This window comes from Lipotes vexillifer, unplaced genomic scaffold (genome assembly GCF_000442215.2).
Source record: "Lipotes vexillifer unplaced genomic scaffold, Lipotes_vexillifer_v1.1 scaffold426, whole genome shotgun sequence".
Lineage (NCBI taxonomy): Eukaryota > Metazoa > Chordata > Mammalia > Artiodactyla > Lipotidae > Lipotes > Lipotes vexillifer.
The window spans coordinates 3382952-3401151 of NW_006779491.1; the positions used below are offsets into that span (position 1 = coordinate 3382952).

At 52.7% G+C, this 18200-nt stretch overlaps 1 protein-coding gene across 1 annotated transcript in view; it reads left to right on the forward strand.

Moving 5' to 3' along the window:
* GTF3C1 (general transcription factor IIIC subunit 1) overlaps window positions 1-18200 on the forward strand; it is a 74649-nt gene that overhangs the window by 36403 nt on the left and 20046 nt on the right. The window contains exons 13-25 of the mRNA XM_007452820.1: window positions 2437-2540; window positions 3557-3741; window positions 5210-5464; window positions 5726-5871; window positions 7060-7157; window positions 7654-7750; window positions 7869-8046; window positions 11508-11649; window positions 11976-12111; window positions 12549-12630; window positions 12764-12952; window positions 14719-14876; window positions 16687-16829. Coding sequence (XP_007452882.1) covers window positions 2437-2540; window positions 3557-3741; window positions 5210-5464; window positions 5726-5871; window positions 7060-7157; window positions 7654-7750; window positions 7869-8046; window positions 11508-11649; window positions 11976-12111; window positions 12549-12630; window positions 12764-12952; window positions 14719-14876; window positions 16687-16829 — 1913 coding nt within the window. The remainder of the gene's footprint in view (window positions 1-2436; window positions 2541-3556; window positions 3742-5209; window positions 5465-5725; window positions 5872-7059; window positions 7158-7653; window positions 7751-7868; window positions 8047-11507; window positions 11650-11975; window positions 12112-12548; window positions 12631-12763; window positions 12953-14718; window positions 14877-16686; window positions 16830-18200) is intronic.

The window sequence follows — 18200 nt, forward strand, 5'->3', positions numbered from 1 at the left end:
GTGCTCTGCAACAAGAGAAGCCACCGCAATGAGGAGCCCATGCACCACAACAAAGAGTAGCCCCCGCTCGCCAAAACTAGAGAAAGCTCGAGTACAGCAACGAAGACCCAATGCGGCCAAAAATAAATAAATTAATTAATTTAAAAAAAAAAAAAAAGCAAGAACATTAGCCACAGAAATCTGCAGAAACATATCCCAGAGGAAATGATGTCCGCGATTCAATTAGCATGCATTGCCGGGTCGTCCAATGAGGACAGTGGATCTCTTCTTTCCCAATGTATCTGTTTCTGTAAAGTTTAAAGTTTGGGGCCATTCCCATAGCAACTGCAGCTCCGTGGCTTTGCACATATTATAAGGCATAAATTTTTCAGGGTCAGAGTCATTTGAGATACCCGGCTGGGCGTTGGGACCAAAGGGAATGGTGCTGCGGAATAGGCATTTGTAATTTCCTGCCCTTTTTTCTGACTGCGTTTTAAATCTCTGCCTTAAGAAAGCTCTGCTTTGATGTTTTGTTTTCTTAATAAGGTGGCAAGGTCATTTCCGGTCTTTTTTACTTTATCTTAGTTTTTTGAGGCCTTTGAAATTTGAGAAACATAGAGCAGTACCAGAAGATGACTTAAAAAAACTCTGTTTCTACCATCCCAAGTTGGGCAGCTCATCAGTTTTTATATCTGCTGTGAGTCCCCTTGACATCGCCCCTCTCCCTTCCCCAGGCTGCCTGCCTCTCGTCCCCCTGAGCGTGGCAGGAGGTCCTGGTGCTGACCTCTCTCCCTGGGGGACAACAGCCCAGCCGGTCAGCAGCAATGCCTCTGATTTCTGTTGGTCTTCACAGAGCAGGTCTTTCCGATGTGCAGCCTCCTCAGGCAGTAACTGAGAGCAGGGAAATGAAATCTCCCCCAGCCTAGGAGTGGAGAGAGACTGTGTTTATGTGGACATATGGACATCTGCCGTGTCCCCCATGCCTATTTGTTCTAGTTTTTGTTTTTGTTTTTGCGGTACGTGGGCCTCTCACTGTCGTGGCCTCTCCCGTTGCAGAACACAGGCTCCGGATGAGCAGGCTCACCGGCCATGGCTCACGGGCCTAGCCGCTCCGTGGCACGTGGGATCTTCCCGGACCGGGGCACGAACCCGTGTCCCTTGCATCGGCAGGTGGACTCTCAACCACTGCGCCACCAGGGAAGCCCCCCCCCATGCCTATTTGGTCGCCTGTCCATTGGTGGTACCAGAGGGAGTGGGCAAGAGGTGGGGGTGAGGAGTGAGTGTCCCTGGTGAACACTGAGGATCGATCAGTGTCCCAGTGCTGGGGGCCTCTTGCCAGGGGGTTACCACTGTCGTAGCCCATTTGCCAGCTAGAAAGGCTGCCGTATTGTACATCTGCCTCCAGAGTAAGCTTCAGTTTCTCGGCAGCACTTTCTCTGGCACCCAGAGCATGCGCTGCTGGCTGGCTCCCGCCGATCTGCTGGAGCCATGCTGGCTGGAGTTGCTGTGTCCAGCCACCCACCTTTTGCCGTTGCTCCAAAGTCCTGCCCTGTCCATCGGACTCTTGGGAAGTTGGCCTGGCCGTTTGGCTGTGGAAAGTGGGGAACTAGGAGTGCTTTGTATTTGCACCTGGCTTATAGATTCTCTGAGGTGTTGCCTAACTGTATCTCATTTCAACGTCACAAAACCACGAAAACAGTTGGCAGGGCAGCGGGAAAGGGTCTCCACTTCCCAAGTGAGGAGCAGAAGAGATGGAGCCACGTGTGGCCTTTGGAGTCGCTGTCCAGGCGTGGCCACCTGTCCCCTGTGACCCACCCTCTTCAGGCCATTTTGGGCATGAAGCCTGCTGGCCAGAGTTACTTGTTTAGAAAACCTTACCTTGCTGTCTCCTGGGGCCCAGGCCTCACACTCCCATCTGCTGCTCAGCACCTTGGAACAGCTAAAACAAAGAAGGCAGCCCTAGATCCTGTCATTTTGTTTAGAGGCACAGCTGGCAGGAGTCCCCCGATGGCACTCTCAGCAAGGGGAGATTAATGAAAGCCGCTTACCTCTTCCAGATGGAAGCCCTCGGGATTCCCGAGAAACTGTGGGAAATGCTCAGCTAGCAGGATGGGGTGTTGGGAGCAGCCCCCCAGGTAGCAGCCGGGACCAGTGGGCCATGACAGCCCAGCTGGGGGGCTGCAGGGCAGACCGCTTGACTTCCAGGGCAGAATTCCTCACCAGTCAGAGCGGCACATTACGGATGGCGGAGCTTTCTGGCTTGGGCACTTGAGGAATCTTGATGCCAGAAACTGTAAGGGCAAACTGTTTAGCATTTTACTTCCTGTTTCATAACTGCCTTTTGGAAATGTCAGTGACAGCAGGTATAACCAGGGTTCCACCAGGGAACCGAGTTATGGAACTAAGTCTCCCCTGGCACCTCCCCAGCCCTTTGGGACCCCCGACCTCTCTCCATAGGTGGATCTGGTGGTGCACCCGTCCATGGACCAGAACGACCCTCTCGTGAGAAGTGCCATCGAGCAGGTTCGTTTCCGGATGTCCAATTCAAGCACAGCCAACAGGCAAGTGGCAGCTCCCACGGGAATTCACAGTGACGCTGCCTCGGTTTGTGTTCCAACCTGAAGCAGTTTCCACAAAAGCCCTTTATTCATACTTTTGTGAGATCAGTGAAGTCACTGGTTTGGGGTTTATGGTTCACCGTCCCCTAGCCTCAAAAAGGATCAATTTCTGGATTCTTTAAGAGGAAAAAAATCCTAACATTCTTCTTCTTTTTTTAATTTTTGTTTTATATTGGGGCATAGCTGATTAACAATATTGTTATTTTTCAGGTGTACAGTAAAGTGATTCAGTTATACATATATATGTATGTATGTATATATATATATATATATATATATATATATACATATATATGTATGTATATATATAAAGTTATACACGTATCTATTCTTTTTCAAATTCTTTTCCCATTTGGGTTGTTACAGAATAATGAGCAGAGTTCCCCTCTGCTAACATTCTTAATTCTATGCTGTCTAATAGAGTGTGGACAGCGTGCTCCAAGTCATAGGCCCTATGACATGTGAGACTTGCATAGTTTATAATATAGCTCAGAATGATTGTGGTTGCCTTTCTGAGGTCTTCTCTCATTTTGTTCATAAACCTAATGGACTGGCAGAAAGCTCGGTGGGAGAACGTTCTCAGTTGGGTTTAAATTACAGGTGGCGCCTGGGCTCGCAGACGTTGGTTTGTGTGGCCTGCCATGCCTTGGCCACGGGGGCTTTGAATCTGTTACCAATTAATTTCATGTCAAATTTCCTGATTTCTGGCATTGATGAAAGTGTCAGCGGTCCCAGCACATTGGACAGCCCTTCTCATGAGGTAGCAGCTGCCCCGTAGGTGGGGGGTCCACTGTCCAGGTCACCCCCAAATGTCCAGTGCCCCGACACATTTTATCCGTTTACATCACCTGTTTGGCCCCTACAGGCAGTTGATTTGAAACCCCAGGGCCGAATTCTTGAGGACAGACCCTGTCCTTTCTCAGCCCTTGGTTTTCTAACATCTTATATTTGAACTTCAGGGTTAAAGCGCCCCAGCCTCCAGTGCCTCAAGGGGAAGCTGAAGAAGAAAGTCAAGGAAAAGGGGGCCCAAGAGGATCAGGAGACTCTCAGCTGAATGCTTCCTCTAAAGTAGAAAGTGGACGGGTGAAAAAGACTGATGAGAAAATGGGCATAACCCAGCTGAAAAACTATCACCCTGTTGTAGGTAAAAAGCAGCTTCTTGTCAGGGTCTGTTTGTGTTTCATTTGGTCCTTCCGAGTCACTTGGTGTTGCACATCCGGGCCCTGGGCTGCAGGCAGAGAGTCAGGTCTGAATCAACAGCTGGGGTCGTGGGGGTCGGGTCACGTGCCAGCATCAGTTTTCCTGTCTGTAAAATGGGGGTGATTCTTGCCCGGAGTACCTCACAAGGCTGTTGTGAGGCCCAGGTGAAATTATGCCAAGTCCCAAGCTGAGGAATTGTTCACGAAGATTAACTCTTTCTGCTGAATACCCTTGGGCTGGAACATTCTGTAAACCACAGAAAATCTCTTGCCTTTCCTGAGCCCACAAGCCTCTGGTAGTTACAGCCACTGATGGGTTTGAGCATTCATCTAATTTTCTGGGATGCAGATCTCAAACAGGGCTGTCTCCCCTCACCCCACACCAAGCTGCTCTGACGTCAGCATGTGCTGGGCCGGTGCCCACGGGCCTTCGTAGTTGGGGTGTAGTTGTAGTTTCTGGTCACAGCATGCAGCTGGAGGAGGAGGGCAATGGTGATGGCTCACAGACTTCTGTCAGGCAGAAACGTCCTGGTGGGGGACCTGGCAACCCGGGGATTCTGAGCAGGAGAGGTCATTTGTGTGACTTCCCTTGCTGAGGGCTCCGGGCACAGGGACTTGGCCCAGACTCTTAAGGTGTCACAGTTAGAAAGTACAGATGGAGGGAGAAACCTGCGCACAACGTGCACCTGAGTGGACAAGAGGCAGCCGAGAGCTCTTTGCGTGGTCCAGGCCTGATGGCAGAGGAGGGGCCCCGCAGTCCCTTGTCCTTGCCACCCTGTTCCTATGCCTCCCTTGGCTCTCACCTGTCTCCTCTCGTTGGGGAAAGTCAAGGAGCACTTTGTGTCAAAGAAATAAGCTATTTAGAAGAACCTCGATTCTCGGATGTTTTGCACAGTCCGCATCAGCCTCAGGTCCTCTTGCTGGGGTCTGTCGTGGTGGCCCCCTGCCCTTTTACACTCCGGCTCACCTCCTGCGCACTCCTCCTTCCTTGCTCCACCCTGTCACTCGGGGCAACCGGCCCTTCCTCGATTGTGCCAGGCACACCCCCGTCTCAGGCTTCTTGCATTCGCCCTGGGGGGCATGTCGCCCAGGTGTCTGCATGGCCCGCTCCCTCACCAACTCGAGGATGTCCCTTAAGGCCTCTCCCCAGTGAGACCTTCCAGGCCTCTGTAGAATTATAGCCCTCCTCTGCCTTCCTTGCTTTATTTTCTGCATCAGCTATTTCCATCCGATGTACTATCTTAGGTAGTTTGTAACTGTCTGCCCTTTCCCGCTAGAAAGTAAGTCCCATGAGGGTGAAAACATTTGCCGTCTCCCTGACCCCTGGGATACAGTGGCACTCAATAGTTTTTGAATGAATTGAACTCAATTGAATCTGGGATTTTCAAGCATCGCCCTCCTTTTTTGCCCCAGTTCCTGGACTTGGGCGTTCTCTAGGGTTTCTGCCCAAAATGCCTCGCCTGCGGGTGATCCACATGTTTCTGTGGTACCTGATCTATGGGCACCCTGCCAGCAACACGGTGGAGAAGCCGGGCTTCAGCAGCGAAAGGAGGACGGGAGCCCCATCCTCCTCCGGGAGCAACTTGGAGCCCTCCTTGGATGCCCCACCCCAGGACACCCAGGATGGAGCCACCCGGGAGGGTGAAGTGGAGCTCTCCACGGAGACCGGTGAGGTGCCCTGGGCAGGCAGGCCCCAGTGGGGTCTAGGGGGAGTCATGGTGGTTCCTTGTCCTTATGAAGTGAACTGGCTGAGTCCCCTATTGCCCTGATCCAAACGAAGACGTAATCCACACTTCCTGAGCCTCCGCGCTTCCTGCCTGACAAGGAGGGTGTTGCCCTAGTTTGTGGTGAGAGGGAACAAAGACCTACTGGCGATACCAGCATCATGACCGGCACCCTGTCTCAGGACTGACCCCTGTTTTCTCCCAGTGTACGTGGATGAAGCCTCGTGGACACGCTACATCCCTCCCGTCCCGGTCCACAAGGACTTTGGCTTTGGCTGGGCTCTGGTCAGCGACATTCTTCTCTGCCTGCCCCTCTCCATCTTCACCCAGATTGTGCAAGTCAGCTACAAGGTACTGATGACTCCCAGGCTTTCTCAGGGGCTGGTCCCTCAGCTCCATACCAGAGGGCCTACACTCACCTGTCAAGGGAAAATACTTGGAGTTGCCTGGCTGGCTGGCTCGATAGCTAGCTAGCTAGATAGCTAGATAGATAGATAGGTAGAGTGGCTCGCTAGATAGAAAGAGAGAGAGAGTGGCTTGCTAGATAGGTAGATAGATAGATAGATAGATAGATAGATAGATATAGAAAAAGAAAGAAAGGCAGAATAGATTGGGTGGATGGATGGATAGATGGTGAGTCAAGGGAAATATTTCAAAGACTTGTTCTTCTGGGTCAGTCAAAAGACAGACAATTATGGTATAGCAATAAAATATATTTTTACAAATTTGGTAAATACAGGAAAAGGAAAAAATAGAAATTATCATAGAAATGCTATAACTTCATCACGCACAGGTATCACTGCTAGTGTTTTTGGTGCATTTTCTTCTAGTCTTTTTCTTCCTATGCCATGTTTGTATGTAATGCATGTGTATATATGTGAGGTCTTCCTTTTTAAAAAAAAACTGAATCGAGACCGTACTGTATTTACTCTTTTATGATCTGTTCTTTCCACTGAACAATGTATTGTATTTTCCACATTGTTGCTTTAACTCGATATTAAGTAAATCCATAGTATTCCTTCTTATGCACATACCCTAATGTATTTAACCAGTACTCTATTTTTTGGACATTTAAGCTCCAGTTTCTCGGTGGTGTAAATGACATGTTGATGAATACTTTTTGTTAGACGTATTTGAGGGCAGCTCCAAAATTTTTCGTCTTAGGTTAAGGATAGAAGTGGAATTCCTGGCTTTAAAGGCAATAACCATCCTTCATCCTTTTTAAATTTTTTAAATGTGAATAAATATATTCCCCTATTGTCCCCCGGAAATGTCTTAGTACTTTGAGTGCCCACCAGCAGTGAGTGAGGCCACCTGTTTACAGTACCCAGCAGTGTGGCAGATGGGTTGGAGGGGAGGGGCGGCAGGCCTGAGAAATGTGGGAGCTTTGGAGTGACAGGCAAGAGGGGGCTCTGTTCCCGTGGGATGGGTGGCCAGATTCAGCGAGACCACAGCCTGGAAAGTCGTGGTGTTTTTCTCACAATTCTCGCAATTCACCCTGTTCTGGAGGGTGAGCTGAACCTGAAAATCACCTCTCAGGTGGACAACCTCGAGGAGTTTCTGAACGACCCTCTGAGGAAGCACACGCTGATCCGCTTTCTCCCCAGGCCCATCCGGCAACAGCTTCTGTACAAGAGGTGAGTCCCTGCAGCCGACTCGGGGCAGCCGAGCCTCCTGGTAGGCCCCTTGGAGTTAGGCTTCTGAGTAATCGTTGACCAGGAAGAGGAAAGGTTTCTGCCTGCCAGGTTGTAGCGACCCAGGGTCATTAATTCAGCCACCTGTGCCTTCTACATAAAGCACAGAGGCAAATGCAGTGTGGGCTGGGACATTTTAGTACTCGCTTTCAAGGTTCTTTTAAAGTAAAGTCTGCTGATAAAGACTCTGCGGGTAATGAGGTGGGTCTTTCCTTTTGTTACTTCTGCTTTCGAACTCAGGCCCCCCAAGTAGGACCAATGCCCCGTTGCCCTGGTTGGTGTTGGGATGGGGGTTCTGGGTCTCAGCACAGTTCAGGCCCGAGGCCCGTCCTCAGGGTCCCACAGGTCGAAGAGAGGAGAAGCAGCAAGTCACATCCCTCACCCCCGTGCAGACCCCCTGACGGCAGCCGAGAACCCGCCACCCCGCTCTGTTTTCCAGACGTTACATTTTCTCGGTGGTGGAGAACCTTCAGAAGCTGTGCTACATGGGGCTGCTCCAGTTCGGGCCCACAGAGAAGTTTCAGGATAAAGATCAGGTAACAGCCTCCAGGCCCAGATGAAGGTGGTCCTGACGGCTAAGCGCAGTTTCCAGACACCTCACCCGGTGCTGAGGCTGAGGCTCTCCCCTCACCCAATCCGGTGTCTGCCTCGTAGGTCTTTATCTTCTTGAAGAAGAACGTGGTCATCGTGGACACCACCACCTGTGACCCCCATTACAACCTGGCCCACAGCAGCCGGCCCTTCGAGAGGCGTCTCTACGTCCTGAACTCGATGCAGGACGTGGAGAACTATTGGTTCGATCTGCAGTGCGTCTGCCTCAACACCCCACTAGGTACCGTCCATCTTTACTGGACTCGCTGTTTTCCCTCCTTTCTGTGGGATAGCGGGAGTTAGAGCTAGAAGAGACTAGAAGCCGCGGGCTGGTTTTCCCACTGTCCCCCGGAGGCCTGGAGTGTCCTGGAAGCTCCCTTAGAAAGGACAGTGGTGGGCCTTACGTGGGAGGGCCACTAGCCCTCCACCCCACTGAGCCCACACGGCTTTGCTTTTGTCTTTATTCTGTTGCTCCTTCAGTAGGTATTTATTGAACACCTTGTGTGTGTCTTTTCCTGCGCCCGATCACACAGCAGCAGGACTTAATGCTGTCTTGGCGAAGACACAGCACACAGAGACCCAGAGTGTGATAAGAGCTGGGGAGGAGACACACCGGGTCATGGATCGAGCGTGCTTTACTGGGCTGGTCAACACCGGGTCATGGATCGAGGGGGCTTTACTGGGCTGGTCAACACCGGGCCATGGATCGAGGGGGCTTTACTGGGCTGGTCAACACCGGGCCATGGATCGAGGGGGCTTTACTGGGCTGGTCAACACCGGGCCATGGATCGAGGGGGCTTTACTGGGCTGGTCAACACCGGGCCATGGATCGAGGGGGCTTTACTGGGCTGGTCAACACCGGGCCATGGATCGAGGGGGCTTTACTGGGCTGGTCAACACCGGGCCATGGATCGAGGGGGCTTTACTGGGCTGGTCAACACCGGGCCATGGATCGAGGGGGCTTTACTGGGCTGGTCAACACCGGGCCATGGATCGAGGGGGCTTTACTGGGCTGGTCAACACCGGGCCATGGATCGAGGGGGCTTTACTGGGCTGGTCAACACCGGGCCATGGATCGAGGGGGCTTTACTGGGCTGGTCAACACCGGGCCATGGATCGAGGGGGCTTTACTGGGCTGGTCAACACCGGGCCATGGATCGAGGGGGCTTTACTGGGCTGGTCAACACCGGGCCATGGATCGAGGGGGCTTTACTGGGCTGGTCAACACCGGGCCATGGATCGAGGGGGCTTTACTGGGCTGGTCAACACCGGGCCATGGATCGAGGGGGCTTTACTGGGCTGGTCAACACCGGGCCATGGATCGAGGGGGCTTTACTGGGCTGGTCAACACCGGGTCATGGATCGAGGGTGCTTTACTGGGCTGGTCAACACCGGGTCATGGATCGAGGGTGCTTTACTGGGCTGGTCAGGAGCAGCCTTTCTGAGGAGGAGACTTTGAGCTGAGTTCTGAAGGGTGAGGCCGAGCCCGCCGTGACCAGAGCTGACAAGGAGCATCCCAGGCAGGTGCAACGGCCCCGAGTGTTGATGGAGAAACAGAAGAGGCCGGTGTGCGTGGGAGGGGGGTGGCAGTTGATGAGATGGGGAAGCAGGCAGGAAGCAGACTCTGGGGCCTTGCAGGACGCAGGGAGACTTTAGGTTTGTTCCAAGAGCAGCGAGAAGCCACTGGACGTTGTAAGCCAAGATCTCAGGTCTTTCAGAGTTGCCCTGGCTGCTGTGTGGAGAACAGACTGAGAGGCACCAGAGTGGAAGCAGGGAGACCAGCCAGGGGCTGTGATTCAGGTCCAGGAGAGGTCCGCTGGTGATAGTGAAGGACAGAGGACAGGCTGGGAGGTCTTTAGAAGGAGGGACTGACCAGACTGTCCAGTGGGTCAGATGACTTGGGCTTTGAGTTAAGCCTTGGCTTGTTTTTTCTTCTCTCTCTGGAATATCCCGACCTATGTTCACCTTGCAGATAGCCACTCCTACTTCAAGCATTCTCTCTCCGAGAAAGCCTTTCCAGCATCTTTACTGTCATCTGATGTCATTCTGGGAATTCCTTGAGTACAGGAAATGTGGCTTGTATCCCCAGCGTGTCTCAAAGTGCCTGGTACATAGGTGATATCCCGTAAATGTTTGTGGAGTAAATGGAGGTTTTGTAGAAGGCGTTAGAACCTCCAGTCTCGTGCTATTTCCTCTAAGCCAGTTTTCATCAGTTCCGTTCTCGCCACCCGTCCCAGGAGGAAAAGGATGCCACATTCCATCTGCACCCGGGAGAGGGCTCCCTCTCTTCCTTCTGTCACAGAGCTGGAAGATCAAGGTTACACTTTGATTTTTGCAAAGCAGGAGCCACATGTTTATTGGGTAGAACTGTTTAATGCCAGTAGGCTAATGAGCACTTGTATAGATACTTTAATGGGTCCAGACAAATTTTAGAAACAGTGTTTTGTAGAATCCTCTGGCGGCAGCAGTGAGCTAGGCTTTTACCAGGGCAGATTTTAAAGTGCCCTAATTCCCCTGCATTTTATACCTAGATAAAAATTTGCGAACCAGTGTGTTATTTGCGCCAGAGTTTTTCAGGCTTGACAACTGGTGAATTTCCACCCCTTCCCATGTTCGTGAGCCGAAATGTGGGGGCTTATTGAGTCCGTTAATCAGGCATTGATTGTCCCTTCATTCAACAGACATTTGAGGGGCTTCTGCCCCATCAATAATGAGACGTGAGGATCCTTTAAAGTGAGGCTCCCAGAGCATGAGTGCACACAGGCAGCACCTGGGGAACCCGTTGAAATGCGGATTACTGGGTGCGGTCCAGGGATTTGGATTCAGCAGCCCTGGGGAGGGCCAGAATCTGCGTCCCCCACAGGCAGCTTGGTGGTGCAAGCTGAAGCATCGCCTGAAGTCCTCTTAGGTTCAGGGTCCGTTCAAATGCATGGCCTTGGGTGAGCTCTTTGTAACCTCCTGAACCTCAGTTTCTTCATTTCTAATCTGGGAACACCACCACCGCCTTGTGGGGCTGAGGTGAAGCTTGAACCAGACATCTCACGTAAAGCTCCAGCTGGGAGGTGCAGGGCATGGACTCTCCCCGCTGACCATGTTATGAGAGGCTCTTCGGTAGTCTGCAAATTATCATAGCCTTCCCTGGCCTGACACAAGCAACGGTTTTAATCGTATTTTATATTTCCTTGCAAGAGATGCTTTATTGTGGAATCACTGAGTGTAATTTCCCAACTAAATTAGTGCACCTCTCGGGCACTCAGGAAACGTCTGGCTGTTCCTGGAGCCCAGTGCGCCCAGGGAGACTGTGACGGTGCCTCGCACTGTCTAGATCCCTACCAGCCCGACCCTGGCAGCCACCACCGTGTGCAGCCGTTTTCACTCGTACTTCCTCTGTGCGACACACAGCTCCCCGGGGCATCGCCCTGGAAGGAAGAAGGCGTGGGGTTTCTCTGGTTGCCTGCTCGCCTTGCCGCCTTACTAGAGTACAGGCTGCATGCAGGCCCTTTTCTCAGGTTCACAACCCGCTTTAACTCTCTGCCCTCTGCATTTGTGCAAGGAGGTCCACCAGTTTCAGACCCTCTCCCCTGGTGGGGAGCCTGGTCACAGAAAGGGAATCCAGTCTTCTCTCGCCACCCCGCGGCAGTCCGTGGCCAGCAGACCGTGGCAGGAAGGTGTCCTCAGCGGGGCTTGTGTCTGGTTTCCTAGGCGTGGTGCGCTGCCCGCGCATCCGGAAGAACAGCGGCCCAGATCAGGGCAGCGATGAGGAGGGCAGTCTGCAGAAGGAGCAGGAGAGCGCCATGGACAAGCACACCCTGGAGCGCAAGTGTGCCATGATGGAGTACACCGCGTGCGTCCCCGCCCCGCCCCGCCCCACCCCCACATGCAGAGCTGCAGGGGTCCTGGTCCTGCAGACTCTGGCCCGCCCCCCATCGGGCTTCCCCGTCAGGCCCGGAAGCCTGAGTCTCTGGTGCGGAGGCTGCAAGTTGGTGGCCAAGGGTACAGAAATTGGGAATTTTACATAACAGTCTGGGTTTCTGACAAAGCCCTTTACTTCCACCTGCCAGGTATTTTTCTGGGAAGGTAACAGTTATAATAAATGCCCCCTGCCCACTCCATGAGCTCTCTTTTCACTTCCCAAGGAGGGCTTGTTTTCTGTTTATTTCCATCTCCCAGGGGCAGCCGTGAGGTCGTGGATGAAGGCTTTATCCCCGGAGATGGGCTGGGAGCCGCTGGGCTCGATTCCAGTTTCTACGGGCACCTAAAGCGAAACTGGATCTGGACCAGCTACATCATCGACAAGGCCAAAAAGGTGGGCTTTCAGGACAGGGGCATCCATCCCCGGGCCCCAACCCGGGGGGCTGCCATTGCTACTCACCTGCGTGTCCCTTTCCTGGCTCACAGATTTTGAACTGGCCAAACCAAAACTGACCAGAGACACAAATAATTACTTCCATATATACTAAAGGCATGTCAGGCCCCTTAAATATCTGCCTGGCCCTTTTTTTTTTCCCCCCAATGGATTCTAATTTATTCTGCGATGTGGACAAGTATTTCTTTTTAAAACAAAGAACAGAAAATCTGTAAGACAAAGGTCACACGGGGAGGGGGCACGTGTGTGATAGGAGGGTGGCGGTCCCCGCACAGTCTCTTCGTCAGAGACTCGTGCAACTCAGCGCTGTGGCTGCCCTAGGCTCCCTGGGGTCCATGAAAGCTCACGCTTTATCCGGTGCCATCCTCGTCTTTTAGGAGACCACCGCATCGGAGAACGGGCTCACGGTGAGGCTACAGACATTTCTGTCCAAGCGCCCATTGCCACTTGGCGCTGGAGGTACGTGGGCCAGGAGTTCAGCAGAAATAGACGTGGGACCGTCTCGGGCCGACACGAACACTGCACGTTGGCTTTGGCCTCTGGCCTTTGCAGAGGTCATTCTGCAGCGCCGGTGTCCTGTGCTTATTTCCAGGCAACAGCAGGTTGACTGTCTGGGGAGAAGCGCGAGCGGGATCGGGGCTCTGTGCTGACAGGGAAGAGCACTTTGAGGTTGGCCGAGAGCCCACGCTGGACAGGAACCAGAAAGTGAGGGGTGGGAAAAGCCAGAAGCGCAAAAGGCTGAAGAAGGACTCTGGGAGGAAGATCAAGAGAAAGAAAAAAGGTTCGGGATGCTCGTGCGTGTTTGCCACGCTCCCCTTTGCATGCACGGTCTGGCTGGGGATGGACAGCAGCCTCCCCGCAGCCCAGCCTGAGCTCTGCCTTCAGACTCGGGTTCCGTCTCCTTAAATTTGGAGCACTAACTCTGTGTGATCACGTTTTGTTTTCCACACCCAGCCTGCTGACCGAGAGGGCCTCGAACTGACTCTGTGCTTCCCCCTGCTTTCACTGCCTCTGCATTGTGTAGAGCCTTTTCACTTAGTAACTCCCTCGGTTCAAATTTCTAATTTCTCAACTGGGAAAAAAAAAACCTTGGCAAAAAATCCGTACCAAAGTCCTCATCACAGCCAGCCCAAATCCTATTCTTCTTTTGGTTTGCTTTTTAATATCTGCATCTGTGCTAATCAGGGCAAAGTTTAGTTACGTTGTGTTTTTAAATCAGAGGCAACATGGGTGTCCCTTAAGCCTGCAGGATCTCTCCAGATCTCGTGAGCCCATCGTGTGCGGTGCCTTGTAGATTGCCCTTTTGGAGTCTTCGTTTGGGCGGTATTTACAGCGAAGGAGGGCAGCGAGGAGACCAGTGTCCAGATTTTAGGCCATCTTTATATCACCTCAGTGGTGTGCGTGTTTTAACAGTGATCTGATAGCTGTAGCTGTGTCAGCTGAGAACAGAATATTTTAACAGGAACCTGTTTTTAGTGGTTCATTCTGCTGGTGCTCAAAACAAATAGCCTCACGTCAGCTGAAACAGCCTCCTCTGTTTAGCCTGTCCAGATATGCATAAGATCAATTTGGCCCGCCAAGACCTGAATTCATTACAAGGCAAAATACGTGGTGGTGTCGATTTGAATCTAAATGCTCTTTTGCCCACTTTTCTCCTGCCCTCATTTGGAAGACACTCACTAAACAAACAGTCTTTTGGAATTGGCAGTAGCACATGGTAGCATATGGCGTCTGCCTGTGAAACTGCCACCAGCGACTCCCCGAGGGGAAGAAACTTTGGGAAACCCAGTGGTTGAGAGCTCAAGGTTCCAATCCTGTCTGCTGCTTACTAGGCTCTGACTTTGGGCAAGGTGCTGTATCTCTCTGTGTTTCAGATTCCTAAGCTGCCAAATGGGGATAATAATTGTATCCTTCTCATAGGGTTGTTGCCAAGTATTATTTTTAATTATAAGTGAAGATATGTAAAAAGCTTAATCCAGTGTTTGGCACCTAGTAAACATTCCATAATGTTCGTGATTGTTATTATTTAGGTAGTAGCTACTTTGTGCCAGGTGCTGCGCAAGGTGTTTTTATACTCAGTCTCGTTCACTCCTCAAGGCAGCCCCATAGAGTGGGCCTTGTTGTCCCCACGCTGCGCCAGAGTTTGCACAGCATCTCTGAGGTCACAGAGCAGGGAATGGTGGGGACCCACTTATCCAGAGAGCGCACCCCAAGCCGGCCCCCTCGGCTTCTGTGCGAGGTGCTTTCAAAGGGCTCAGTGCCTCCAAGTGAGGGATCAGAGATGGGCAGACAACTAACAAGAGGCTGCATCAGGCTGCCCAGCCCATCGCCATGAAATGTGACCAAAGAGAAATGATGAAAGGGGTAAAAAAAATCTGTCGGGATGGGCTGAGTCTTTTGTGATAGTTTACATGACTCCCCGCACGATGAGATTCTGATAACCAGTACCTTGGTGCAGTCTGACCTGCTGGGTAGGGACCCTTCCCCTCTCCACAGTGACAGCTCCAAACTGGTTATTAGAGGCCCCCTCTCCTCTTCCCCTCTTAGAAGAGCTCCCGGAAGAAAAAAGCAAAAGGCTGCGTTACCACGACGAGGCCGACCAGAGCGCCCTGCAGAGGATGACCCGGCTGCGCGTCACCTGGTCCATGCAGGAGGACGGGCTGCTTGTGCTCTGCCGGATTGCCAGCAACGTCCTCAACACCAAGGTACCCGGCCCAGCGCCCCCGCCCCCTCCCAGCCTCTGGCCCGCTGATTTGCGAGTCCCTCTTGTCATGGGACCCACATAGGGAGGCTCACGCCTGGGACCTCTCATCCATCCCATCTACTCCACTTGGCCACTGGGAGAAGCATTTCCCAGAATCCTAGCAATGGATACCACGCTCGTTTTCTTGTTTTGTTTTGTTTTAATTTTATTGGGGTATAGTTGATTTACAGTGTTGTGTTAGTGTCAGGTGTATAGCAAAATTAATCTGTTACACATATACATATATCCACTCTTTTTTAGATTCTTTTCCCATTTAGGTCATTACAAGGTACTGATAGAGGTTCCCTGTGCTATGCAGCAGGTTCTTAGTTATCCACGCGCCCGCCATGCTTATTTTTGCACATCTGTTTCCTGGCTTCGGCTCACGCATCTGTCTCTGCCGGGCTGCAGGCCACACGGCTGAGAGCTGTGCTCTCCCTCGCTCTTCACCAGGAATCTGACCCTTCCCTGCTCCCCGCCTTCCACCCTCATCTGCCTGGGTAACTCCTATTTATCTTTCAGTATCCGGTTATCATCTCTGGAAAGGCTTTCCTGATCCTGCCAAAGGGACGTAGTTACTGCGTTCTCACTCTGCCCCTTGGACACGTACATTTCACGCTGCTCCTTTGGCTTCTGGTGCCTCTTAGCCCACTGGAGTGGCTGCTTCTAGAGGCAGAGAGACTTCTTACTTGTTTTTGTAGCTGCAGCCCCTCGCGTGGTGCCTCCCATGCAGTAATCCCTCTGTCCGTGCAGACCAAGTCAGCGTGGGACGGTGGCTGTCCCCGGCTTCACTCCCCGCCTCCCATGCCATGCTGAGGCGAATGTCCCATCAGGCTGGTTCCCAGAAGCCACCCGGAGCATGGGCTCTGCCAGTGTCCCGTCCAGGTCCCCTTCCAGGCAGTAATACCACCAGGCAGAGTAGGTGAGGCGGCTTCATAGGAGCCCCGCTTGTGTTTCCTGTTCTCAGCCATACCAGCCAAGAGAAAGCCACTGAGAGGTCTGACACTCTCTGCCTGCAGGCTCATTATTTATTATTGCCCCAGATTTTCTTATCCCTCCACCCTTTCCTAAATGCCCACCCAATCCCTCCTGCCAGGAGGAACCCGAAGGCGTGTTGCTGTCCCTAATACCTGGCCTTGTCTCATCACAGCACTGATGGGAGAGGCCTCTCCCCTCCCCCCCACCCCCACCCTCCACTCACTCGCTTCAACTTACACCAGATTCCTGGGCCCACTCCTGCTGGGGCGCTAAGAAAATAACCCTGTCATCAAGCCCCTTCCTTACCTGGGCTGTGCCTTCCTGCGTGTGTTCACTGAGAGGGTCTCCTGAGTCTGTGACTCAGCACGTTCCGTTTCCACTAGTGTAACCACAGGCGCCGTACACAGAGCATTCTTGAGTGTACACGATGGGTACTTAAACCTCTAAAACCGTCTAATGAATGGATCTGCTATATCCCTGACCTCCTGTGGCGCATTGCCCTCGAGTCAGTATTACCCAAGCACCCTCCGAGCACCTCTACTAGTCACCAAAAGATACTCTTCCCACTGGACCTGGAGGATTTGTCTTATTCCTCTCTGCCCAGCACCCACTCAGGGCCAGGCGCGTGGTCAGTGCCCAGTAAATGTGACTGAGTAAATGCGTGAGGCAACAGTATTGAGTGTCCGCTGAGGAAAGAGGTTCCACAGGACGTATTCCCCCCTCCTTTACATTAGTGACCCATAACGTGGGCTCCGAGGATACTGATTTTGTGTCTTGGCTTGTGTTTGATCCAGGTGAAGGGCCCGTTTGTCCCCTGGCAGGTCGTGCGGGACATTTTGCACTCAAGCTTGGAAGAGTCTTTGGATAAAACATCCCATTCGGTCGGACGAAGAGCTCGCTACATAGTCAAAAATCCACAAGCCTATCTGAACTATAAGTAAGCCTCCTTTGAACTTCCACGACTCCAAGACGAGGGTATCCCAATGCTTCTAGTTCATTCTTTACACTTCTTTCATACCATTTGCTTAAGAGTCGGCTGTAAAATCCAGATAGATAAAATCTGAGTCGTCCAGTAGCACACCAGTAGTCTGTTGGAGACTGTTAGTGAGATTGTCCCTGATTTTGGGGGGCTGGGTGTGATTCTGGGCACTTTCACATTCAAGGTGTTATTTACACTTTAGAACAGCCTTGTGAAGCAGGTGCTCCTTTGTTACAGGTGAAGAAACAGGCTAAACAGGCTAGGTGACAGCGCTGAATGTTACCTCTTCACCTCACCTGAGTAGCATGTGGTGAAAGCAGAGGCCTCTGCCCATTTCCACTAGGGTTTCAACACTCCAGAGCAGCTCTTGATGTCTCTGTGTTAGTGGTCCATCACATGGCTCACTCCAGAAAGAAGCTAGACGGGAACGGCATCAATGGACCAGATGCTCTCAGCCATTTCCTCAATAGAGCCACGCGTTCCCTAAAGACGTGAGGGGATGGCAGCTGGCCAGGAGCTGCAAAGCCTCCCCCATCGTCAGTTGCCAGGGAGGCTGCCCGCCGTCTGTTTCTCTCAGGGCCACGGTGTAAAGCCGTCCCCAGCCCCGTCAGACTCCTGCAGCTCCCTCCCTCCGCTGGCGCGGGCTCGAGCAGAGAAGCCCAGTGGTCGGCGGGTGGTGTGGGAAGGTATCCGAGTGTTGCAGCCAGCATGAGGGTGAGGCCGGGAAGCGGAGCTCCTTCCACCAGCTGATGTTCGGGCCACGGGTCAGCGGGAGAGCTTGGCTCTGGGTTGATTCCGATGCCGTGTGCTGCCTGCAGTCAGCCAGATTGCAAGGAAAGCAGCCCAGCCCTGGATTGCAGAGGAGACTCAGCCCTCTGCCCAGGCTTCTCAGTCTCGGCGCTGCTGACACGTGGGGCAGCTCATTCTCTGTTGTGGGGTGTCCTGGGCCCTGTGGGGTGTTTAGCAGCCTCCCTGCCTCCACCCCCGAGGTGCCAGTGGCAACCCGCCCACACCCACCAACACCCTCACCCCCACCCCCACCCCCCGCCAGCTGTGACAATCAAAAATGTCTTCACACGCCCCCCCGGGGGAGCAGATCGCCCCGACTAGAACCACTGGGTTAGACACACCAAGGGGCCTTCCTGCGTGAAGGCACTTCCCCAGTGCATGGAAGACTCTTAGAATGTTCAGTCTGAAAGGGCTCTGATCACCTGGTCCAAAGTCCTCCTTTTTGCAGAGTGGAAACAGGCCCAGAGAGAGCGTGCAAGTTGGCTGGGGTGACAGTGAGCTGGCAGTGAAGTGAGATCTGGAAGTCAGGTTTCCTGGCCC